The sequence below is a fragment of the Sminthopsis crassicaudata genome, chromosome 4 (assembly GCF_048593235.1).
Source record: "Sminthopsis crassicaudata isolate SCR6 chromosome 4, ASM4859323v1, whole genome shotgun sequence".
In the NCBI taxonomy this organism is placed as follows: Eukaryota; Metazoa; Chordata; class Mammalia; order Dasyuromorphia; family Dasyuridae; genus Sminthopsis; species Sminthopsis crassicaudata.
Window position 1 is genome coordinate 368,718,079 of NC_133620.1, and position 27,021 is coordinate 368,745,099.

Genomic DNA, 27,021 nt, shown 5'->3' on the forward strand with positions numbered 1-27,021 from the left:
AAGCATAGGAATGCCAGTTTCATTTGGGATGTCTGTTCTCTTCCTGATCCTCACTCCTCCAGGCCTCCTGTTCTGATTTTCCCTAACTGCCTTCTCATGGAAGTGACCTGGAAAATGGTAAAGCTGTGGACTGCATCTGCTCCTACATAGAGGGGATAGTGAGTAGGCAAAGGCTTGCCCTGTGGGATCTGGAAGAGCTGTCCTGATATGAGGAATTCAGAAAACCTATGGCTAAGTCACTCATTCCTCCACTTCAACACAAGCTGACCAAAGTTAAAATATTCTTTTTGGGTTTGCCACCATATCATGTAGGTATTATATCCCAAGCCATGATTTTTCAGACATTCCGCCACAAATACACAGAGGAAAACTGGATTAAGTTGAGGATAAGAGTGAGGAGAGAAAATAACAATGGGCTTTGTTACTCAGGAACAGCCTGACATGTCAGTTTTGCAGAAGTATATTCCCAAACTGGCCATCATTAACAGACTTACTTGCAGAGAGGGAAAAAAAAAGAGGAGGCTGAAAACTCCGGACAAAAGAAATCCCTGCAGACAAAGTAAAAACAAATTAAAGGCCCCATTATAAAACACAGATGCTACAAGGAAAATAAACTTCCCAAGATTTACTGGGCTTTGACAAAGTTGGACATTTGTGGAAAAGACATCAGCATTAACTCCCAGGTAATACTGCTGCAAAGCTAACCTTTCTGTTTTATCTTTTCCTTTTTTGCAGAAGCGTGGTTGGTATTCTTAGCTTCTGAATGCAACGATCCGAGAACATGTGAACATGGCTTGCTGCCAGCCAATTCTAAAGTTAAGTCCTGGGACTTGTTCGCTGTTCCAGACCAAGTTTAACTTATAAAATCTCTTTCTATTTTTTTTTTTACTCTAAACCAAATAAAGAAAAAAAATTTATAAAGATTTTAGATAAGAGAGAATTTTACTGCTCTGCCTTAAAAAAACTTTTTTCTATATACTTCAAGCAATGAAGTTAAAATGATATTGTTAATAAACACTTCTGTGTCTTATCCTTTTAAGAGTTCTTTCCTGATGAAAAATAAAATAATGACAACCATCATTAAACAGATTTTACAGAAGAAAGAGGAGGCTCAGAGATGGTAAGTAATTTTCTCAGTTTCACAAATTTAATACAGAGCAGCATAAAAACTTGAATTTGGTATTACTGACTTGAAGCTGAAGGTACTTTCCACTAAAACACTTGCTTCTCAAATTGATGAATACAAAAATATAGAAAAAGATCTACAGTTTTGTCATAGTTGGGCAGAGAGTTTTCCAAATAGAGCAAACATTATATATATCAAGCAGGACTGATAAACAGAAAGAATTAAAGAAAACCAATAGACCTTTTAAGTAAAAGTTTAAAAAATCCAATTTAAAATATTTTTTTCCATCAACTATTGCCACTGTTTTTTAATGGTATCAGTGGAATAGATTCGTCCTTATTTTGGGCTTCCATGTATCTAGGGAAATGCTTTATCAAGTCAGGTCTAACAACTTCATAACAGAGAGGCATGTATATGTAAAGGTATATTTTTAAGATTATTATTTGGAGGCAGAAGAAACTAGTGGATAAAGTGTAGAGGAAACTAGAATGAAAGAGACCATATGACCTGAAGAAGAGACATAAGAAAGCACCTCTCTAGTTTTACAGAGGGAAGGTGCTATGGATATAGAAAACTATATTCTGATGACTTAACCAATGTTGATTAATTTTGCTAACTGGTTTTTTTTTCCTTCTTTTTTTTTTTTTTACTTTGTTATAAGATATGGCTCTCTGGGAATGGGGAGGAAAATGATATATTAAGGAATAAAAATATAAAGAAAGTATCATGCAAAAATTATCTTTTTTTTAAACAAATAAGGCATTGCAATTTTAATTAAAGAGAAAGCATTTACTTGGTAGGAAGAACAAAAAATATAATAGGAAAACTAGGGGTGCTTTGGTGATTTTAAAAATAAACAGTTGTTGGGGTAGAGAAGAACAAAAAGGGAGAAAATTAAAAGAAAATAAAAGACGTACATAAGAAGTTTAGTTTAGTTTAGTAACTATTCTAAAGGAGGCATTTTGTTATATCATCCTATTTTTTTTTTCAATCTTATCCTATAAATAAATATCAAGGTATAGGCTTTTATAAAATTCAGTATCTTCTATAGTTAACATGATAAGCTCATTCCCCTCCATCTCTCCCAAGCTTATACTGCAGGACAATCCTCATTTTTCATCTGAGGCACACTCTTCCCAGCCTCACTACATCCTTGGCTAACATTTTGACTGCTCAAAATCACCTGCAGCACCATTTTGCTCTGTGCCACTGCAGGTGACAACATTACCAAGTATTACCATGAACCAAAACTTTGTCTCTGAATAATATATTTATCATAAGAGCAGACATATAGCTTTGTTGTGCTGTGTATATGTCTTTCTAAAAACAAAAATTCATTAACGTGTATATGCATGTGCATGTGCACAGATAAGTTTTTTCTCTTCTCCAAAAGTCAGCCTGCTTCCAATATCCTACCATAAAGCTGACAGGGCTAAAAATCCTATATGAACCAAATATTTTAACTGACTTAACTCTGTGGTATAAAAAGTTCCAGGCTTCTTGACTGTCTTAATACCAGCACAATGGTAACTTGTCCTGAGACAATCACAGGCAATTTGGGCTCAGAAAAGTTAAAATCTGCTTAGCTATTACTTGCCATTTAATTTTACATTAAAACTTTTCCAACCAAACACTATGTAATAATTTAATGAAAGTCAAAATCCCTTCAAAACACATAATAAAGGATAATAAGCAAATGTGAATTTCTTGCATGTGGGTTTTAGTTAGTTAATGGTTTTTTCTTGGTTTTTTTTTTTTTTGGGGGGGGGGTTCCTTTTCCATTTGATTTTTTTTTTTAAGTTCACTAAATGAGAATGAAAAGCTTCCCAGCTGCAGATGCAGGACTTTCACCCTCCTTTTTGACCTTTTCTCAGACATGCTCCAGCATAATCTGTAATCTACTTGAGTCGGAAAAGAAAACAGCAGCGCCCTAGTGAGAAACAGTGCCTTCTGACCCACATACTGAACTGGGCGGAAGCAAGACTGGCTCACAGGAATATTCTGAGAGAGTGGAACAGACAATTCAATAAAAATCATGAAAACACCAAAAACACAGGGCACAGTTTACTCCCTGCTGCCAAGCAGAATATTTAAAGAGGGGGAGATTAAAGATGCAGGAAGTTTAGTCCCATCACTACTTGCAATCATCCACTTTTTTTTTTTCAAAATTGAGAAGTTGGGAGGGCAGGGGATAACAGCTACATCTAAAGTATGCAATTCTTCATTTTGGAAGCTTCACTTTGGGTTATTTTAAAGCACCTTATCCAAATAACCAATAGGTATTACCTGGCAATGAAGATGTTTCCAGGAAAGCTGATAGACATGTTGCAAAGGACAAGGGGAGGCTCAGAAAGAACTCTTATGAAAGATACTTAGAAAATAAATCCACAATCTGACCCTGAAATGAAGCTTAATGTTTTTAAGATTCTGCTAAATATTTAATACCTGTACATGCGCAGTACACACACACACACACACACACACACACACACACACACACACCCCTACCACATGTACCCATATGCACATGGAAAAGTCTGTCAGAAATTTCACAAACCCCATTTTTTAAAAATTCTGATAGCTGTAACTAAGGCATTTACTGTCAATTACAGATAAGGACAGAGCAGGATGCAATTCAAACAGCTCCAAAACTCAAAGAGAGAGATTGGCTGAGGCCAAGTAGAGGAACTCAAAATGTTGGAAGTTCTGACCACCAGCAAAGAATCCAGTAAGAGATGAGAAGGATCTGTTGGCAAATTTTCCAAATGGAAGGAGAGGAAAATAGACAAAGACAAAATAAAAGGAAGAACTGAGAATCCTGCAAATGACTATGAGAAGTCTCAATGAAATATGAAAGATTTATTTGAAAGGCTTCAGGAGAGAACAGGTGTGAAGACAGGCACTGAAATTTACCGAGTAGAAAAGGAGACTGACCTTTGGGTTACATTTCCGTTCTACTGCTGATGCAGTTTGTCTCTGAACAAGATGCTTAATCTTACCATACTTTACTTCCTTCATCTCTAAATAGAGTTAACAATATCTCTATCCTATAGAGGGGAGTTTCAAGTCTAGTTAATTATTTTTTAGAGTATTCAAGATTTTTGGGATAACATACAACACATCTGTGAGCAGAAAATTTGTGTTAATAGTTTATTATTCATTTCAAAGATGTACATTTCTGTTTGTTAAATGTGGATTTTAAAAAATTAGCATTAACCCACAAAAAAGGGGGAAAATCCATGAACCAATCAATAAAAAATACAGGAATAGAAAAGCAGTCTTTCCCATATATGACTAAGATTCTTAGTCTGAGCTCCACAGTCCCCCAAGGTTTCCATTGATAGATTTCAGGGGATACATAGACTTGAAGGGAAAAAGTATTCATCTTACTTCAATATAATTGGTTTCCTTTGAAATCCTACATAATTATTTTATTCATTTAAAAACATTATTACAGAAATGGGATAGTAAGTCTTTCCAGAATGCTGCCAAAAAGGTTTAAACACACTAAAGCATTCACCTCTGATTCTTTCAATCACTTTATCCACAAGCACCCAAAACATTTTCATTTCTAAATAAAGTACAAATATAGCATCCAGAAAGAGAAAAACCAAAATTTTTCAATCCATACTAAAAAAAGTTCCCAAAATTCAAACCCTTTATCTAGAATTGTACATTAGGCATTAAAATAAGGGAAATTCTCTACCCACAGCATAAATGACTGCTTTTCACTGATCTCTATCCTTGAATCTTCCACTTCACTGCTAACAAAAAGTACCAGGTAAGATGAAGTAAAAAGAAAAAAAAGAAAAGCAGTTAATACCTCACTAATGCAAAGAAAAATCAAAAGAAAAAAAAATGAATCTAGTTCATCCAAGGGAATTAAGTAGGAACCCTCAGTTACATCAATTTTAATTATCTAACTTTATAGAGGTATGTTGTCATATACCCCAAATAGTATGGAAATCATATTACTGTTCTATTCCAACATAGGACTGTACTCAAAGTTAATTTTCAAAACTTGAAAAGATTAGAGTGTTCTCAGTTTATCAATTTCCTATTTTCACTCAGTTTTAAACACTATGTACATAAAAAAATGAGGACAAAAAAAGCAAGAGGTAAATCTCAGGAAGAAAATAACAATATTTTAAAACTGATTTATACCTCAAATCTATAACTATAAACTGAAATGGCAAAGTAGTATTTATTCTTCCCACCCCTAGAAATCCTGCTTTTACACAGGACTGTTAAGGATATTTTCTGGCTCTGTGTCAGCACCATGACTCAGGTCATGAGAAGTGTCAAAGATGCATTTCCTTTAGATGGGAAAGAGCCACTGATTTTAACAGCCCCACAAAACACTGGGGGGAAAGAGAGGGTAGGGGTGAGAAGAGAGAGTAAAAATAAGCATTTTGCAGAACAAGCAAAATAAAATCTTTTCATTGTCCTTTATTTTATTTCCAGGTTAAGATTTCAGTATCTTCGTTTAAAATATGTTTGTAATTTTTGACCCATGGAAAAATAACCCCACAGGAAATATAGTCAATTTGGGTGGTATCTTCTAAGAATATTAGAAACAAGAAAGCAAAAAATCATCAGTTCATTATAGAATCAATCATAGAAAATCAACATACAGCTAAAATGAATAGAGTTAAATAACACTCAGTTGAATAAGTTATTTTCATAAAAGCACAAAGCTGCCTACTCCTACTATGACAATACATTTAAGTGCTGGAAATGGGTGAGGTCAGAATGCTAAGGGGAAGAATACTAAGACACCTAAATAAGTAGATTTTTCCTGGACAATCTAAATCCAAGAAATATTACTCTGCTCTACTGCTTCTCCTTCTTATGCTACTATATAACATTCTTTATCAATTTTGTCATAGTCAGAAATCAGAACTCCATCAGGCTCAAATAATACCTGAACCCATTCACTCATTCCAAAATTATGGCTGTCAAATTACATCATAGTACTCTATTTAAAGAAGCAATCAAGATACAGACACTATCTCTTGCCTACTCAATGACAATGGACTCTTCTAATTCTACGATTTTACTTCTTTAAAAGCTAGCTACTAGTTGGCATTATTCTCACTTATCATCCAGTATTAACACTTCTTGCAATGAACCTTAAATTCCTTTAATCTTCTCATTTTTACTCCAGTTCAATGTGCTGCTTCCTCCATCACACCAAACAGTTGCTTCTACTATTGCAATTTTAAATTTTAATCCACAAACATTAAGCATTTACTATTACAAGGCACTGTACAAGGGGGTGGAGATATATAAAAAAATAAAAAATTATTTATCTTCTGACCCTAAGGAGCTCACAATTTATTCAAAAGGTAAGGCATCCAACAATAAAAATAAGTGATATTCATATACAGCAATTTAAATTTTAGGGGGGGGGGAAAGATGAAATGCATAGAAGTCAAAGAGACCATTTGAGTTTGAACACTTGCTCATTTGAAGGAAGGATTTTTTCCTAGTGTATTACTGAATATTTATCCATATTCCAGCTTCCCTGATAGACTCTAAAAATGCTTTGGTCAATGAGGTCTCCCATTAGACATCTCAAGCCTCAGCCTATCTGATGCTAATGCTCTTGCTACTACTTGTTCATTCATAGCTTTAAATTCATTCTATGGAGCCATTCCTTCAACATCGTATCTCACCATTTTGTTTACCTATCTGAACCACATCTATTGAAGGCCTTCTGTCGAGTATGGCTAAAACCCACATGGCTTTACTTTCATTTGTTGCCTACATAGCACTTGGTGCCTGACAGTTAATTCAACTGTTTTCATTGTCATGTCTCTTCCAGGATCCGTTTGGCTCTGGTCTTTTGAAATTAACTTCTATCTCATTTTCATCTTTGACACAATTAATATGTTGGAGGCGATACTCCTTACACAAGAGACTTAAAAATTCCAACTCCACACTTTAAGATCTGTCAGCAAACTTATTTAAATTAGACCAGTCAGTTGATAAACATTAAGTGCCTAATATATGCCAGATGCTGTGCTACATGCAGAAGATACAAAAAGAGGCAAAAAAAAAAAAAAAGTCCCTGATTTCAATAAGCTCACAATTTAATGGAAGCAACAATAAGCCAACAACTATGTACAAAAAAACTGCATATTAGATATATATGTTTGGCAGAAAGTCAAACCTTTGTCTAAAAGGAATTTTTCTAAGTTGGGACACTGAACTATAATGATTATAACACTAACTTTTCATCTGATATAAACTCCATAAAAATTATGAGGAAAAACAAACTGATTTGTGGGCCATTAAATTATCCCAAGAATAAAAAGTAACCAACTTTTGGAACAGGGTAGGGTTCAATCTCAGAAAGTGGACAGAGAAGCAGGTGGTGATCATACATACTAAACCATGCCCCAGAGTAGGAGACAGGGTAAGTCTGGAAAGATTCCAGGGTAGCTAGATGTGGCAAGCACAAAGGAAGGAAAAGGGTACAATATTTACCTGTGTTACACACACATTAAACACTGAACACTGAATAATTTCAAGAAACAAGGTTCATGAGATTCACCCATTTACTATTTAAGCATTTCAAACCTCCACAGACTCCTGCATGGACTTCTCTATTTGGAAATTTGGGCTCCAAAAATTCATAATTGCTATCTCACTGCAATGTCTTCACTATATTCCATTGATTGATTTTTCTGTTCCACATTTGTAGCTTATAACTAGGAGCTACATAGAGAATCTTCTTAGTCACATTGCAATTCAAATACATTTTAAGTCCTACTGTTTTACCAAGCTTATTATGTTATCCTAGTTGTTCACTATGACTCTAGATCAAAAGTACACAAAATATTGGGGGGGGGGGGAAGAGAGAGTTTAACAAATTCCAATGAAGAATCTAGCAAATACTAACAAAAAGACTGAGATGACTAAATATTATTCCAACTATCAGATTTCCTTTAGGCCTAGTCTTATTTGTATTAGATAACATTATTAATTATATTTATAATTAGATTACAAGTTAAAATATCTTCCCTTCGAATAGAGGAAGGGGGGGTAATTTGGAAAAATGAATACAAGGGATAATATTATAAAATATATATATATATATATATATATATATATATATATATATATATATATATATAATAAAAAAAAAATATCTTCCCTTCAATGATTAGCTTTCATCCTTTTCACCTCTCACAAAGTTCCTTTAAATATGCTTATTATGCATTATTGTATATTATAGTTACATGTGCATGTTATATAGCACCCTATCAAACAAGTTTTAAAAATAAAGGTCTAAATCTCATCCTAATTTTTTTAGCTTCTTCATTAGTGTATAGCTTAGTGCTTTCATGCTAAAATTATTTAATCAATATTCTCTAAATTGAATTAATTGAAATAAAATACTTATTTGTAAAGTTTATGAAATGATAGCTATATGAAAAAAGCCATAGCAAAGCTTAAAGTCCCATATAAATGCTTAGTAGTTATTGCTTATATTCCCAGGGTCTAATAATATGCGCAGCACATAGTAGACACTTAAAATATATTTTATAAAGTGTTGATTTTACGCATGTAAATGTATATTCATCCTACGTAAACTAGCTTTAGGTCCCAGATAAAATGCAACCTTTAGCCTCCAGATTTATCTGTTTGTTTGTTTATTTATATGTATATGTATACAAACCAAAAAGCTAAGAAACCTTTTAGAAAATAACTACATCACTTTCCATTCAAGTGATATGACCAGAAAGTTACTTATAATTGAATCATTTAGCACAATCTTTACTGCATTCATTCAGGAAACCAGGACATAGACTTGATGAGTTTTAAGGGTACAATTCTTTAACTCAAGAACTGGGGATTTCAAGAAATAAACTTAAGATACAAAAACTCAAGTCCAAAAGCTCTGTTCAACCAGCTTACCATGAAAAGACTGCCAAAGGTAGCTGTCCTAAAGTGCTCCTACAAAGTAATTGACTTCTTTCTGCATGAGGAGAATATTCCCTAAGACTGATTGTTTTATGCAAAAAATCCCCCATCTCAAGGCTAATTGCGCTAAGGTGTTGGGTGTGTCTTTTTCTCCAAAATATAAATCTGTCCAATGACACAAGAAATCCTTACTGAAGGCAATCTGAAATGCTAAATGATCTGAGCGTGCTCCAGAATCAGCCATTGCCACATTTTAGGACAAGAGTGTACATGCAGGAAAGCTGAGAAAATACCGCCCTCTAGAGGAGGCTCGTGTTAAAATTAAAATGCAAACGAGAAAAAAGGGGGAAGAAAGCCTTAAGAGATTCAAAAGAAAGCATTTTAGATGCATTTAGATGCTTATGTAAAGACATAAAAGAGGAAAGAAATATCTGATGGGCACTAAAAGCCATAACCAAAAACAGTTGCAGATCAGTGTTAACTGATAACAGCATCCTCTAGAATAACAAATATTGATAAATATACAAAAATAAAAATTCTGCTGCCTACCCCCAAATAATACTAAAATGAAGAAAAAGCTAAAATATGTTGCTTGTGATTCATTTTTGTAATTTGTGTTCTACAGTAAAATTTAGAAAAGAATTTTTCTGTTACTCTTAAATATTTCCTATACCTAATTTTCTTATGTAACTAATTTTGTTCCTATTTCTCTAAATAGGTGATTTCATAAGTAAGTGTTACTTAAAGGAAACACATCTGTTTTTCAGAAAGATGTGATGATGTCACTCTTTTCAACCCAGCTTTCCCATAAGAAATCATCTGGTAAGGAGGAGTGAAGCACTGGGAAAGTGACATAAAAATATGTAAAGCTTACATGATCTGGGTGATTAGCAAATTTAAAGTCTGTTGTAATGTTCTAGGAACATAGGAAAGGAAAAAGTATGTGTATAATGATAAAACCATTAGAAAAGCTGGAACAGTCTTCCAAGAGAATAAAACAAAAAGAGATATACGAAATTTATCTAAAACTTTAGGTTCATCTGACTAGTACAACCCAAGTACTAAGAAATCCTGAAGGAACAGAATTTTTTTCCATTTTGAATTTATATATTATGTCATGAAGCAAAAAAAAAAAAAAATAAAATAAAGCAAAGATAACTCTGAACATGATTGATTATTTGGGAAAAATTATCCAAAAATAAACTTCAATCCATAATTAAAATTGATATGGAAAGATGAGTTTGAGAAGCAGCACATTACTACTGACTCTTTTAAATAGATAGACTACATCAGGTTGAAATGTGTGATTGCTTTTTATTGATTGCTTTTTATTTAATATGTGAGAAATGTCTGCCTCATAAGAACTATGGAATAACATTGCCTGTGACCATGCAATGCAATATGTAGGCTAACTACTGAGGTCCCGAGGGGTAAAAGTAACCTAATACATATACTGGAAGGAACAATGAAGTTCCAAACATGGAAGGCTGAAAGCCCAAAATACTTTTGTAACAAATGAGATAATTATAACAAAACCTTGGTTTCAGAATCTAAGAGTCTCAATGCTAAGTAAACTGAAACATAAAATACCAAATACCTTCAGTAAATTCTGAAGCATTGCTCCTCTTGGGGTCAACAACACTGTTCCCCACATAAGACAAGAAACATAATACTTCTCTTACAATATGTTGTAAATTCTCCCACACAAACTTGATGAGATTGGGAGTGAGGAGGAAGGGAGAAAAGAGAGGTGGGAGCTGTGGGATGAATTTTTGTTAAATCTGGAATAAACAAATATTGACCATGTGTAACATACTATTTTAGGCACTGTGGATACAAAATTCCAAATTAAAAGAATCCTTGCATACAGGGAGTTCATATTCTAATGTGGGGGATACAACATGTAAACAGTTAAATATATTCATGATTATTTTGAGAGGGAAATAGCACTAAAAACTAGGTGTATCCAGAAACTAATTTGAAAAAGAAATGATATAGCTGGAAGAATGGCTCTAATATAAAATAAGGTTGAACCAATTTAATAACAAAAATTGTTTTTTAATAAATAGAAATGCAGGAAATGTAGAATAGACAAACGTAACCTTCATTGTATTGTGTTGGTTATTAACAAATGTGCAAGACACATGCTATATTTAAGAAAATGGAAGTTTCCAAGTCAGTTCTAAAGGAAAAAAAGTAAAAGCTATTAAGTTGGTTCATTTCACCAAAAAATTCCTGAGCAATCCTAAACTATGATACAGATATTCAAAGAGAAAATAATCAGAACCCAATCTACTGGCTTTAGAGGGCATAAAAGATAACGATTTCCTTTACCTCACTTCGCTAAAAGGAGCACAAACAATAGAGAAGCCAAAGAGTGATTCATTTTTGAGATGAATCCTACCCTGATCAAAGGTTTACATTGTGTGAGTAAACAAGATGATGCCAAGCTAGTGTAAACTGTAAATACATTGTTTCTGGAATGAACTTACAGGCAGGCTCGCCAATTTTGTTTTGACATGATACTAAAGAAAAATGATCAGCATTGTAATGTTTGTGCCTTAAAAAAGAACAGAAAGGAAAGAAACACAAGGGGTAATGGCATGACTTTTGAAGTATAAGCAGCAAACGTGAGCAGATAAAGCTTTCTTGAATTCTTTTTTATTTTAAAAAGGGGCCTGTTCCAAATTACAGTGTTTGGATTGTTATGCCGGAACACAGCAACACTGTATGCCTTCTTCATGCAGTCCAACAAAACATATTTCTGAATGTCAAAAGCTCACAGAGAAATCCTGTAAGTTGCCTCTCCCTGTTCCTATCTACCGACAGACCTTCCTATTCATTATGCTGGCTGGGATCCCTTTAAAGTGTGAAGACAGACCTACATCCCAGCTGTACCAAATATCTCTTGATTATAGAATTCAGAAACTGGATGACTCAGATTCTGAGACCTGAGATACAGAAAAAGGGAAGGAAGGAGAGACACAAAATTGGAAAGGTTCAGGGCCAGAACTCAAATTGCGACTATAATCTCCATTTGGTGAATTATATTGGCAAAATAATCCCAAGCCCCATTTTCTGGGCAGGACTTACATTTACAGAAAATACATTGGAACGGCAATGAAAAAGAAAATCTACCTATGTATTAGTATTGACCAAAGGGGCTGTTGCAGCCTTCCATAGAAATCCTTCACAAGCATATAAGAAACCAATCCTTCTCAGGGCTCTAACTTCTGTGGTTTTTCCTGTTGATCTAGCTACCTCACATGCATACTCAATCTCTGTGATTAAAAGTCCTAGGAAAATTTTGGTTGAACAAAATTATTCTACACTTAAAGAGAAAAAAAGTTTGCATCAAGAGAGTACTCAAGCATCATAGGAAATACCACAAAGCCATCTGAAAAAAAAAATTTCAGTTGCTATTTCAAATAAAGTCAAGTAGAAGGAAAATATAAATGGATCACCCCAAACCCTATGGCTCTTCTAATTCCAGTTGGATTTTGTTTAAATAAAAGCTTTTTCAAGTTGCTTAGCAGTTCGGACTCTCAAGTCTTATCCAGACATTCCCAAAACTTCATAAAGAAGGGGAAAAAAGGTAAGGAAATAAGCATTTTTTAAGTGTCTACTCTGTGCTAAGACACTCTGCAAAATACACCTTCCTTTGAATCCAATCCTTCCACCCATCTTTTGCTATGCATGTCCCCTGAAGGAAGGCAGCTGTAGACCAGGGGAGCAATTCCAATCAGCACCAGCACAAGTCAACTTCCATCTCCTGGCCAATCTATATGGAGAACCTCCAATGCAAAGAACAGCCTTCCCATTGACCTTGGGCCTTTCATCAATTGCTGCACCTCTTCCTTGAGGGAAGAGGAAGGTGGGACTTCTATTACTAGCTATATTTTCATCTTCTATTGCATTCTCTTGAGCCTAATTTTCAATCTTTGCGGGGGAAGAGGATCAGTGAATTGGGCCAATCATCCAATTTTATGACAATATAGTTTCCAGTTCATACTGCACTTATTTCATGCTGCCAATGTCTAGGCATCTCTGGAATGAGGAATGAAGTCTTCTACTCAATGATGTACATCAGCACTTGGTCATATCCTACACATCTTATTAATTCTGAATCCCTGTAGGTCATCAAATAATCTCTATACTCTTATCACCCAGAACCCAGTTCTTTATTTCCCATCTTCCTCAAACCTCCAACCCCAAAATTTTAACTAAATTCCACAAACTTCTTCCACTGTGCCTTTTTACTTGTTCTATAGGCAACATACTTTCCTTTGTTCTAAATTGTTTCTTCACCCACTATTTCCATCTTCTAACCATCACTGAAACCTGGCTCCACAGTGATAGCACAGCCTCTCTAGCTACTTTATCCAGGACTAGCTGAATCTTTACTCCTCATATAACTCACTGGTCAAGGCAAGGGAATTGGACTACTCCTTGCTCCCCATTGGAATCCTCTATCACTCAGTAACCTCTCATCCTTTGAAGTTCAAGTTTTTCTTCTCTAGTGCCCAAAGTCTTTATAGTTGAGGTCTACAAAATCCCTGATCATTCATCTTTCTTCCTCAATGAGACTAGCTCATGGCTCACAATTTTTTTCTTCTCCCTATTTCCTGCCTTTATATTAAGGGTCTTCAACATACATACTGAGTCTCCTTCAAGCACCTTAAATACTCACTTCAACCTACTCACTTCTCATGAACTATTCATTCATTGTAGCTCAAATACACACAAAATGATCATGTCCTTCATTTTGCCATTGCTCACAAATTACTACCTCTATATTCAAGAATTCCAACATCTCAAGGTGATCAGAAGCTACTGATTTCCACCTTTTCCTGTGCCTTCTTTTATCAAACCCTGCTCTGCACCAAACAATGACCTGCAAAGCCTCAAAGCTCCTCAGTTGTCTCCCAGGCTATCATCACTACTGAATTAACTACTCTTTTCTCCCCAGCTTGACACCTTAGTGAACCAGTTCAACTATACAGTGCTTTCTTCTCTTTAGTCTCTAACCTCTCTGCTGAACTTTAATCTTGTATTTCTAACTACCCTTTGGCAATCTCAAATTAGATTTCAATAGACAGCTTAAACTCATCATATCTAAATCAGAACTCATTCTCTCTCTCCCTCAATCCTCTTCCTCTGCTAACTTTCCTATTATTTTCAGGGTCAATACAATTGTCAGTCCCTCAGACACAAAATTTATGTGTCACACTCAACTCTTCATTATCTTTCACTCTCCATATCCAATCTGTCACTAATGCCTATTGTTATCACTTTTGTAGCATTTCTCAAATAAACCCCCTTTTCTTCTCTAACACTGCCACTGTTCTAGTGTAGGCTCTCATCACCTTAAGCCTGGATTATCACAATAACATGCTAGTGGGATGCAGGCCTCAAATCTCTCCCTACTCCAATCCATATTCCACTCAGCCACTAAAGTGATTTTCCTAAAATGCAAACCCAATCATGTCAAATACACTCTCCCCCTCCCACTCAATAAACTGCAATATCTCCTTATTGCTTACAGAAGCAAATATAAAATGTTACTGACATTTGAAAGCACTTCATAACCTTCTCCTTCCCTGATCTTTCTGGTCTTCTTGCACCTAACTTGTCCCCCACTTGTGTCCACATAACCTTTGATCCAGGGTTGCTAGCCCCTAGTTATTCCATGAACAAGACACTCCATCTCTCAGCTTTGACCATTTTCTCTAACTGGCCCTCATACCTGGAATGTTTTTCCTCATCTCAACCTATTGGCTTCCTGTAAGCCCCCAAAAAGAAGCCTTTCCCAATCTCCTTATTTCTTGTGCCTTCCCTCTTTTGATTCCTTTTTATTCTTTTACTAGTTTATACATATCTGTTTGTTTCTTGTTTCCTCTTCATTAGACTGTGAATTCCTGGAGAGTTAGGCTATTTTCTTTTTTATTTGCCAGCACTTAGCATAGTGCCTACAACATAGTAGGTGCTTTATAAATGTTTGCTAATTGACAAATGTTATCTATGTAATTGTCACAATACCTCTGGAAGATATGTGCTATTATTATCCTCATTTTGCAATTGAGGAAACTGAGGCTGGAAGAAGTTAAGTGTCTTGGCTGGATTTTCATAGTTAATAAGTATCTGAAGCCAAATATGAATTAAGATCTTCCTGACTCTATATACTGCTTGGTCTAGTTGCCTCTCATAAACTGAAAAGAGTAATCCTTCAAAAGAACACATATTTTAAGTTAAAAGACCTTTAATCTTTAGATTCTTGTTTATAATTAGAAAAAGGTAAAACAAACATGAAAATGTGGCACATATCTCTAGAAAATAGCTAGTGATTTCTCTAGTCTCATACTTTGAGGGTTTATCTTCATTTCCATCATCTAATTTATGTATTTGAGTCATCCTTTTGGGTCAAAGCAGATGTTTCATTGGTTTTCCTTCAGTGGGAATTCTCTAAAAAATTGTCCACTCATGGAATGTATTAAGTACATTACATGTCTAGTGCTTCCAAGGCAGTACATATGATTTTGAGACATATGGTCAAGAGGCAATAATGAAGAATTTTTGTTTATTTGCCTTAGAGATATTTACCCTAGAGATATTTCCTATTTTTTAAAGCCTGGACTGGCTAGTGGAAAGGTGACTCTATATTGCTCCGAATCATGGCACCATCCAGTGCCCATAAGGCTCTTTGAAATACTTTTTATTTGTATTTTCCAAGACAAGCCCACAAAACAGAATAAAATCTGAGTGGGAAAATGTCTGACTTTGATGAGTTAACACTGTATCTTAAAATTAATATTGTACTTTTAAAGAGAAAAAAGAGAAAAAAGTGCTCAGGATTTGCATTTAAAGGACTTGTCATTGATTCCCTGAGAAATCTTGGATAAGTCAAAAACTTTTCTGGGCCTCATTTTCTTCTTCTGTAAAATAAAAAAGTTGAACAAGAAAATCTATAGTATCTTCAGTATTTTCCTATTGTAACTATTTAATTCCATGTGTTTAGTTGGTTTGTTTGTTTTAGAAGGGAAAAAAATCCAATATCGTTATTTGCAATTTAAATAGAAAAAAATTTGAATATACATTTAGGTTTATGATGAAAATTCTTAAATCTTTTTATTTCCTGTTAGATGTCTAACAAGCATATCTTTTTTTTCCTTTCTCATTTTTTCCCATTTTGATCTGATTTTTCTTATTCAGCAAAATAAATATAGAAATATGTTCAGAAGAACTGCATTTGCTTAACCTACATTGTCATCTAGGGGAAGAGGAAGGAAGGGAGAAAAATTTGGAACACAAGTTTTTGCAAGGGTGAATGTTGATAACTATCTTTGCATATATTTTGAAAAATAAAATGCTTTTATTTTATATATATATATATACATATATATATACATAAAAAGAAAAATACCTTTCTTGGCTTAATAGAAGACTTAAAAAAAGGCACTCTAGTTTTACAATACACTACACAGTAGTCTTCACATATTTTTAATGAGTGATAATGCTAATCAAGTGGCATCTACCTCATTTATGATAAATATTTCTTCCATTCTAACAATGAATATTTGTAGACCAGATGTACTATCACAACACTGGACATCAATAAAGACCAACAAGGCTAGGAAATGAAAACTACAAGGAAATGAAATCTTTTAATAATATAAAATGATGACTCCTAATAATTCCTGTTTTAAAAACCTATTTAAGAGTTTTTAAAATGTACAACAGATCAACAATTCATTAGTTACAGTTTAAATGACAGAAAGATTATATTTTTGATTCACCCCACAAAAGCCCAGTTTTTTAAATTAAAATTGAGAAGAATTAGCTTGTTTGTTTGTTTGTTTTTAAAACCATAGTAAGGTCAGAATTAGGAACAGGAAGAGGGAACATAAGGAGAAAAGGAAATATATTTACCATGAAGAGGTGAGCCAGATGGACTGCTTGACAGGCCTGGAACAGGGCTACAACGGCCTCCTTGCTTAGATGTGAGTTCCTGCTCAATCTCTTCCAGGCCAGCACTTTTCTGGAAGCGGCTCATGCGGTTCACAACTCGGGGTGACATGTGTGTACGGACACAGGGCTGGCCACCATAAGGGTTGATGGGAAAAACATGAGAGGTTCCACGGAGCGTGCTGACGACGACCCAGCGACAGTCATGGCTGAAACAGATGTCTTGCACCTAGAAAAAGACAAGAGGAGAGAAAGAAGCTGATAACATCACTATATAGGTTGATTCAAATGAAACACAAGTACTTCTCAGGGAAAAGAAAGGTAATTAAAGGACAAAATTTGATATAATCAATACAGAGAAATTGAAAGTAATCATGTAAAAGATCATTGTAGGCATGATGCTTCAGTGATATTTAGACAATATCACTTTCCATGTTTCCTATTTCCATATAATATTTGAGATTTCTCTGCTAGAGAAGGCTAAAATCCAGAAAAGAAGTTCTAACCAGATTCCCCTTAGTAGATAAGTGTATTGTAAGTTCCAAGTATATTTTCATGAAAAGAATGTGTTTTTTATAAACCTTGACTGGACAAAAATCAAAAGGTGCTTTATTTAGCATAAGAAAAGGCAACTTTATTACTTCTAGTTTTCATTACTATGAAATATCAAGTGAAGAAGGTGAAGGATTAAAAAGTTCAGCTTAATATTTCAAAATTTATTGCAGATCTGAAGGTTTTTTCCACTGTGCAAATTATTTGTTATTTTTCATGACCTAAATATGGGAAACTAATTAAATTAAGTGAGTGCTTAAAATAATCTACCAATTATTTAAGACATTCAGTTAAAGGTTCTCTGAGAAGGGAAACTGAACAGCTGGGCAGGAAAAGCTGGCCAAAACTTTAATGGCAACTACCTGGTAGCCTTGAATTTCAAATGGGAGTTGTAGAGTTAATAATTACAGAATAAATATTAAGTACTTTCTGCTTTTGTTTTGATAACAGCCTAGAGTTGACAACTGACCAAAAATATCTCCCTTTAAAAATCAGCTATTTTTCTCATAAATCTCAAAACCAGAAATAGTGTTTTTAAAAGAGTGAATTTTTCTTGCATACCTGGATAACACCTTGATGGAACATAAGATTTGAAGTCTTAAGAAACATTTTCTTAAAAGAATATACTTTGAAACCATACTGTCAGACAGAATATAGGGAAACACGATTAGCTAAAGATGATAGCTTCCAGGAAAAACATATTAAAACTGTACCAGTGGAGAAAAAGACAAAAAACAATAACAACCAAAAAAACCTCTTTAAGAGGTAAAAGTGGAATTAAGGATGTATGTCTTTGAATGGGCTCTAACACTCCATACAAATATATAGAAGGATTAGGATTTATTATGACATTAAATAACATAAGCTAAATAAAGCTACTCAAGCTTTCAGAAAACTGCTAGTTACAATACATCAAATCCTTAAAGAAGTCTAATCTTGACAAACATTCCAGAAATGCACTATCAAGAAAAGCAGCCAACAGCCATCAAAGTAGAAGTTTCCCATAGTGCTTGAAGTCTAGGAGATAAAAAGGATTTAAGTCTTGTGACTTGTGACAAGATACTTCCCTCTCAGACTGTCTCTAGACAAATGCCTCATCACTGATACATGGATAAACCCCCAAAGCCAATGACACACCTGTCCCTTTTCAATTATGGTGACATATAAATGACTTGCTAATGATATAATTAAACAATCTTCTCAAAGCTGACAGGTTTAGCACTTTCAGAGTAGCTGGTATTACTGATATAAAGTCATTCTCCAAGCACTTAAACCCTCCAGTTTACATACAAAAAGTTTCTTCTTTATAGTCTGTTCAGAATGAATTAGAGCCTCAATACAAAGAAACCCAGAAGAGAAAGGGCAGGGAGAAGAGGATGGGGCCAGGGAAAAGAAAACTCTGAAAAGCAGAAGCAAGAACATATAGAACATTCCATGCCACACAATCAAATGCATTTTCTATATGTCAGAATCAAATGTCTCTAGACTCTAGATTACAAAAGTGGTGCCATTAAGCAATTTAGACTCTATCTGTACTATGAAGAGAGCCTTACTACCTATACAACCATATTTCTATCACAGTTAAAGCAAAGCTGAGCTTCAGAATCCACTGATGACAAGGAGTTTCCTATTCTATTTTTAGAATCTCTCAGTTAAAGCAGAAAGCCTGAAGCAGACTCTGCTGGTTTGTAGCAGGGCACCTAGAAGTATGGTGTTAACATAATTAGTATCCGGCAGACCCCCATTTCACTATTTACTTTGAAAACTGCCAACAGACAGGGTTCTGTTCCAACACCTTGAAAGCCCATCAGTACTATTAAATGAGCAGACAGTTTGCTGCCAACAAATGAGACAAGCTGTCAAGATATAGTACACAGTGTTTATCATGGAGGCCAAGTAGAAAAGAATAGGACAAAAAGTACAATCTTATAAGTCAGAATGATGAAGAGAAGGAAGTGGATGATACTGATGAAGTATGTAATAGTTACTCCTTCTTTGTGATCACAAGAAAGATCAAAAATAGAAAGAAAGCAGAAAACTAAAAAATTAAAATATCTGCTATAAGCAGCATCATTCTTTTCCAAGTATTTTTAACTATTTAAAAAAATTATCTAGCTCTTTAAAAACAAACAAACAAACAAACAAACAAACTCATTTGCAGCCCATAGAATTCCCATCACAATTTCTAGAATGCTTCAAATATTTCTTCCAATGATAAAGATCACAGAAAATGAGACTACCATAAGTAGACCCTCTCCCTTAGCCCCAATTCCAAGAGAAAGGAATGTAATAGGACATTCTCTGTTCTGATTAGATCCAAATGCAATTTTTCATTAGAGTTAAATTTAAGAGCTAGAAGACACCTTAAAAGAAGGTATCTTGCCAACTTCACTAATTTACAAATGAGGGAACTGGAGGCCACCCAAGTTGTGACTGCCATTTATTTGCACCTGTAAGTATTTCAATAATCCCTCTTTTAGTTACTACATTCTGGTTTCTGTGATTTCACCAAATTGAACATAATAATTGTATTGTGATCTGATATGTAAAGATCTGCTACAATAAAACTATTACTTCCTCTAATGCAGAAGAAATGCTTTCCATGGCATTCAAACTTAGGCACTCCAGTTAAATAAACCCTCTACACTATGCTTCCCAATTCAGAAAGAATGAAGTTTATCCTAACTGTGAAAAGACTCTACAAAGTATAGACATACAGGAATCTTTTTTAAAATGTCATAAGCAATGTTTGTAACTAAATTAAAAGCAACCATCACATATTATAAAGAAAAAGTCTTAAGTTTTTCCAATAAATTCAGGAGTAGAACAAGGGTGTATATCCTTCCTATGATTACTTATAGTTCAAGAAATGCAAACAATAGCAGTAAACAAGGAAAAGAAATTAAATATAGGCAAAGAGATGACAAAACTATATTTATTTGTTGATACATGAAAATTTACTTTAAAAATCCCAGAGAATATCAACTGAAAAACCAACTGAGAAAATTAATAGCTTCCAGCAGTCTTATGGGCTACAAAATACATCCAACAAAAACTGTAGCATTTCAGAATAACAACAAATCTAAAAGATGACAACAAAAATGATACCCTTAAATACTGTAAAATGTGTAGAAGATTTGGTAGTCAATTTAACAAAGCACACAATATTTCTAGAAATTCAATCAAAAATTCTCCTTAAAGAAATAAAGATAGGAGCTAGGTATATTAAAAATCAGTTTTATCCCCATCACTAAAAAAAAACAAACTCCATCTTCTCCCATGTCAGTCTAATAAGAAGAAATCACATCATTAACAAAAGTTCTTCCCATGTTTCTTTTGTGGTAAAAGGAACTAACTTATCTATAAGAAATGTGATGTTTTTGTGGATTCCCTTCTTGCTATATTTTTAATTTCAATTTCACTTATAATAAATATATGTAAATAAAGCTAAAAAGGGAAAAACAAACAAACAAAAAACCAGTTCTCAAACAAAGTTCTCAAACTGCTCTAAATCAGTAATAATCAGGAAAATAGAAATTAAAAGAAACAAGATTTCACCTCATAACTACCAAAATAGTAAAATTGAAATATAGGAACATGGAATATTTGACAAAGCTTTTAGGAAGATAGGTACACTAAGATGTTGTATTGTGAATTAATAAAACTTTTCTGGAAAACAATTTATAATTATGCAAATCAAGTGGCTAAAAATTGACAACGTTTCCATAGGTGTCTCAAGTCACAGATAAAGATTCTAAATATTCCAAATTTTTTAGAACAGTACTTTTTCTGGTATCAAAGAACTATGAACAATTTTGATGTTCAATGATTTGAGAATGGTTAATAAATTGTGATACATGAATACAATGGAATACTACTATGTTATAAGAAAGGATGGATATGATAAATACAGAGAAGTATGGTAAGACTTCGATGAATTAGTACAAACTCAAGCGGAGCCAAATAAGCAACATAAATGGTTGTATTTTGATCTCAAAGAGGATCAAAATGACAAGACTTTGCTAGAGTCAAGTTACAGTGTATCTGACTTTACTTTCTTCATCTGAAAAGTATCTGTTCATATCCTTTGTCCATTTGTCAGTTGGAGAATGGCTTATATTTTTTTAATTAAAGCTTTTTATTTTCAAAACATATGCATAGGTAATTTTCAACATTCACTCCTGCAAAACCTTGTGAGCAACACTAACTTATTACTAAAGACTTGTGCATCTCATGACCTTCTCATCACCAGCTATGTCTTCCATTTACCTAAAGGCAATAAAACTTCGTGGATGTATTGTCAAAGTAAACAATGACATTTAATAAGACTACTTAATTGTAAGAAAAGGCAGACAGGATGTGAGAGTGACAAAGTCAATGTGTAGTGCAGAGTGCTGGACTGATCACAGACTTTTCCTCTCCAATTTGAATATTTGCATTCAACAAAAGTGGCAACCCGAAAGCAAAAAGACTATCAGAAGAACTAACATCAACAAATTAGAATGCTTCTCTGAAAGGGAACAATTTGTTGCTAATTTGGAAAGTAAGTTGAGCTAACACATAATTGACAAGGAGCAGAGTAGAAAAGGATTGGGGAGGGTTTGGTTTTTTTTTGTTTTTTTTTTTTTAAGTTAATGGAATTTTATTTTATTTTCAAATTCAGGTTTTTTTTTCTTTTTCTTTTCTTTTCTTTTTTAAAAATTAATTTGATAATTATAATTTTTTGACAGTACATATGCATGGGTAATTTGTACTCGCTTTTGTTCTGAATTTTTCCCTCCTTCCCTCCACCTCCCCTCCCCTAGATGACAGGTGGTCCCATACATGTTAAATGTGTTATAGTATATCCTAGATACAATATATGTGTGCAGAACTGAATTTCTTCTTGAACAGGAAGAATTGGATTCAGAAGGTAAAAATAACCTGAGAAGAAAGACAAAAGTGCAAACAGTTTACACTCATTTCCCAGTGTTCCTTCTCTGGGTGTAGCTGATTCTGTCCATCATTGATCAACTGGAACTGAATTAGATCTTATCTTTGTTGAAGATATCCACTTCCATCAGAATACATCTTCATACAGTATCGTTGTTGAAGTGTATAATGATCTCCTGGTTCTGCTCATTTCACTCAGCATCAGTTCATGTAAGTCTCTCCAAGCCTCTCTGTATTCATCCTGCTGGTCATTTCTTACTGAACAATAATATTCCATTATATTCATATACCATAATTTACCCAATCATTCTCCAATTGAGGGGCATTCATTCATTTTCCAGTTTGTAGCCACTACAAAAAGGGCTGCTACAAACATTTTACCATATACAAGTCCTTTTCCCTTCTTTAGTATTTCTTTGGGATATAAGCCAAGTAGTAGCACTACTGGATCAAAGGGTATGAACAGTTTGATAACTTTTTGGGCATAATTCCAGATTGCTCTCCAGAATGGTTGGATTCTTTTACAGCTCCACCAACAATGTATCAGTATCCCAGTTTTCCCACAGCCCCTCCAAAATTCATCCTTATTTTTTCCTGTCATCTTAGCCAGGACTGGGCAGTTTTAAGAGGTTTTGCATTTGCTCATGTGAGTCAGAACATGTAAAGTCTAAGCAAGCTCCCTGGAGACCCGATGAGTAAAAGTCCTTGGGCTTTAGGGGGAGAAGTGAAGGAGAGACAAACTGCCACAACCTCACTTCTCCTGGTCCTGCCACAAAGTGAAGTTCTCTCAACTCTCTCACCCCATCCTTTAATCCTTAACTACAATTATCTGTATACACCAAATATCAAGTCAGCAGAGAACAGTAAGAAGGGCCAAACATACTAATAGAACCATTGTCCAATAGGTAATTAGCCTTAAGTGCTCTGTTGTTTGATTCAAGCACACCTTTTAAGAGTTTCAGCCCTTTACAAGAACATTCAGAAATATCAAGACTTGTTTGACAAAAATGATGGGGAAGATAAGTTAACAAGGAAACTATATCAATGAAAGGAAATATGACCTCTCTATCTAGTAAATGAGCTTAGGCATCTATATAAAACTGGAAAACAAAGGAGAATAATCCAATGCTTGTTGAGACAAAGGACCCTGAGAAATGTGAGGAAAATATGAATTGACAACATGCTGTTTTTGAGTGATTCAAAATAAAAATGATAATCGTGAGAGTAGAATTTGTGGTCTGCACAGCAAAAATAATGGCTAAAATAATATAAGAAGTCAAATCATAAAACACATTTGAAGAATAGAAAACTTGGAAAGACTCATATGAACTGATGTAAAAGAAAGTAAATTGTAACCAATAAAACAAATATGACAGAAAAAAACAAAAAGAATCTAATGATTTAAAACTAAATTAGCAAAAACTGGCCTTAAAGAAGAGAGAACATATATCTTTCCACCTTTTTTACAAAGGAAGAGGTAGTCACATACCACAAATTAATTTGATATATTAACTATCCTTTGTCACATCTTTTTAAAATTCTCTATTACAAGGAATAACTCTTTAGAACCAGAAGATAAGAGGAATATATTTGGAAACAAAGGAAAAATATTAATAATCATGTATTAAATATCATATATTTGAGATATAATTATATGTGTATAAAAGACTGAAAGACAAAAAGTTATCAGAAATAATTATGGACTGCATGTAAAAAAACAGGCAACTAATAAGAACACATAGGCAACTAATGACCAAAATGACCACTTTTTCATTTTATAAGAAAGGAACTTGATATATACATGATAAAAAAAGAAGAGGGAAAGGCTTTCACAGATGACCTTCTATAGTAAAACACATTTTCATGTTCAAAAAATATAGAGAGAATAAAAGATATTGCTGTACCTACCAGAATGTTTCTAACAAATAGTTATTTCTACATCAGAGACAAGTTTTGACATTGCTTATCAAGTAGCGGACAAGGCACAGAAAGATTCATATCCAACTGATATGGATATTATTCCATAGAAAGTATGAACACTATGGTATGGTGCAGAATCTATACTACGAACTAGAGGAAATATTTCTTAGTATCATACAAGTCCTTCAGCTGCCCATCCAAACTTACCAGGTAAGCTTCTGATAACTAATTTGGTTTCCCAGGTACAAAGAAAAAGAGAACCCTATAGAGCAGAAACAAATATCAACATTATGAACTGCTTTAGCATTATGAGAATAATCAGTCTCAAATACTTAGGCAGTATGAACTAATTAATTCCCTTAGATCCTGAACATTCTAGGATGAATTTAATATTAATTAATATTTAATTAATTTAATATTAATTAATATTAATATTATAGGATAGAAAGGAAATTGTGTTTCTATGCAGACAGTATCTGAAGCCTAAAAGTGCCCAATAAGAATGGTCCCCATTCAAATTATTTTTATTTTAATCAGTTAAAAAAAAAAACATTTGCAAGGCCAGGTATATGTTTCTATTCATTATTTCAATGTGCACTACATATACAATGTATGTGATAGTCTGTCTTGGAATACAAGTCGCTAGAGAATAGGAACCATATGGTGAATGCAGATGCTTGGTGAAATTCTAGGCAAATTCAAAGCAAGAACTTTAAGAAAGTTCCCTCAACAAAATAAAATGTTGAAGCATGTACGGAGGAATGAAGGCTAAGGCTTATATAATGACAGAAAAAATAAATGCAAAGGAAGGGACAGATGTAAATGAATTGTGAAGTAAGTTTTCAAAAACAATGGTGATGTCCTGGATTTATGCAGATGACCAATGCTACTACTAGTAATATTCCTTTCAAGGGACTTATAGAAGTGGGTCAGCAGTAAACCTCCTGGTGATTATGTCTTTGCCTGTAAAAGTAAAAAAAAAAAAATAATAATAATAATGTCCAGATAGTTTCCTGAAAATGTATGTTTTTAGGCTCATTTTAGTATCACTTGTACTATTTCAAAATAATAGCCCTCCATTCATGTTGTGTTTTACAGAGAATTTTCCTGGACTTTGTAAACAGGAAAATAAGCAGTTGCTCACACAGTTGAAAGAACATTCTATGTCTGTGCATATAATAGCCAATTTCAAAAAGGCAATATGGATATAAGGCACAATTAAATATACATTTTAAATTATCCTCCATCCAGCCTTCTTTAAATAAGTGAAAAATGTAATAGGCAGAAGGATACTAGGATAAAATGAAGTGTCAACAAAATCAATGTTTCAAATCTATTAAAGAGTGTTATTATATATGAAGTTGCTATTAGCAGGTTATGATGCATAGAAGTTATGGTACTAAACTATTAAAATTATAAATAAAGTAGGAAATGCTCCATTAACTGTTATACATGCTAAATGCTGATATTTGTAGGTACTCTTTCAATGGGGAGAGGGCAGACAAGTGGGATTCAAAGAGGAGAAGAAGAGAGAAAAGGTACCATCTCTCCTGACTAGTAACTCAGAGATAATTATAGTATAAAGATATGGATATATTTAAATATGAAACAAAATGTTTTGAAAAAAATTAATCAGCAACTATTTATTAAATATTTACTATATACCAGGTCCTGGAGAAAGAAATATTAAAAAGGAAACAATTCCTATTCACAAAGAGAATATAGTCTAATGAGGGAGACAATAAATGTATATGTGAACATGTATAGAGACTAAATAAAATATGAATACAATAAAAATACATTCAAGAAAGCCAAAAACTAAGGTAGTTTCAGAAGGATGAAACTAGCAACTAGGTAGATCAGGTCAGGATTCATATAGAAAATGGTGTCTAACTAGCATCATAAAGAAAGAGAATAACTCTATTAGGTAGTGTAAGTAGAGTATATTCTAAATATGTGGGATGATTAGTGCAAAGGCAGAAAGACAGGAAATGAAGTACCATGTGTGAGGACAGACAAAAAGTCAGTTATGCTAGGATGGAGTGTGAGAATAGTAGGAGTGGCCAATGTGGCTAGAAATACATGTTGGGGCAAAAGCTGGATATAGCTTTAAAAGCTAAATAAAGTCATCTGTATTTTATCCTACAGGCAAGTACCCACAATGATGAAACCCTTACTATTGCCCATTAACTGAATTCTCTCTTGTTCAAATCCAATTTCTATACTACTGCTAAAGAGATATTCTTAAAATCCAGGTTTAAATATCTCATTTGATTCCTCAAAAAAAAAAATTCTAATGACTTCCTATTATCTTTAAGATAAAATACAAACTCCTATTTACCTTTAAAGTCCTTTACAACTTATTTCCACCTTACCTTCCCAGACTTATTAACTGCTATTCCACTTGACACAATGTTCAGCCTAACTAAAATGGCTTTTGTGCTCACATAAGATATTATTCCATAGATAGCCTGTATTCCAAGCCAAGAATGTACTCACTTCTCACTGTTACCTCTAAGAGTATTTACCATCCTTAAAAGCCCAGCTCAAAAGCCACTTCCTTATATGAGGCCTTTTTGACATTTACTCCAAGTTTT

The 27,021-nt window shown here is 33.9% G+C and overlaps 1 protein-coding gene across 16 annotated transcripts in view; it reads right to left on the reverse strand.

Annotated features, from left to right (window-relative positions):
* The window catches only part of BCAS3 (BCAS3 microtubule associated cell migration factor), a 784,754-nt gene that overhangs the window by 431,594 nt on the left and 326,139 nt on the right, over positions 1–27,021 (reverse strand). For all 16 annotated transcript variants that reach the window (XM_074262034.1, XM_074262038.1, XM_074262041.1 and 13 more), the window contains exon 15: positions 16,985–17,249. In XM_074262034.1, coding sequence (XP_074118135.1) covers positions 16,985–17,249 — 265 coding nt within the window. The remainder of the gene's footprint in view (positions 1–16,984; positions 17,250–27,021) is intronic.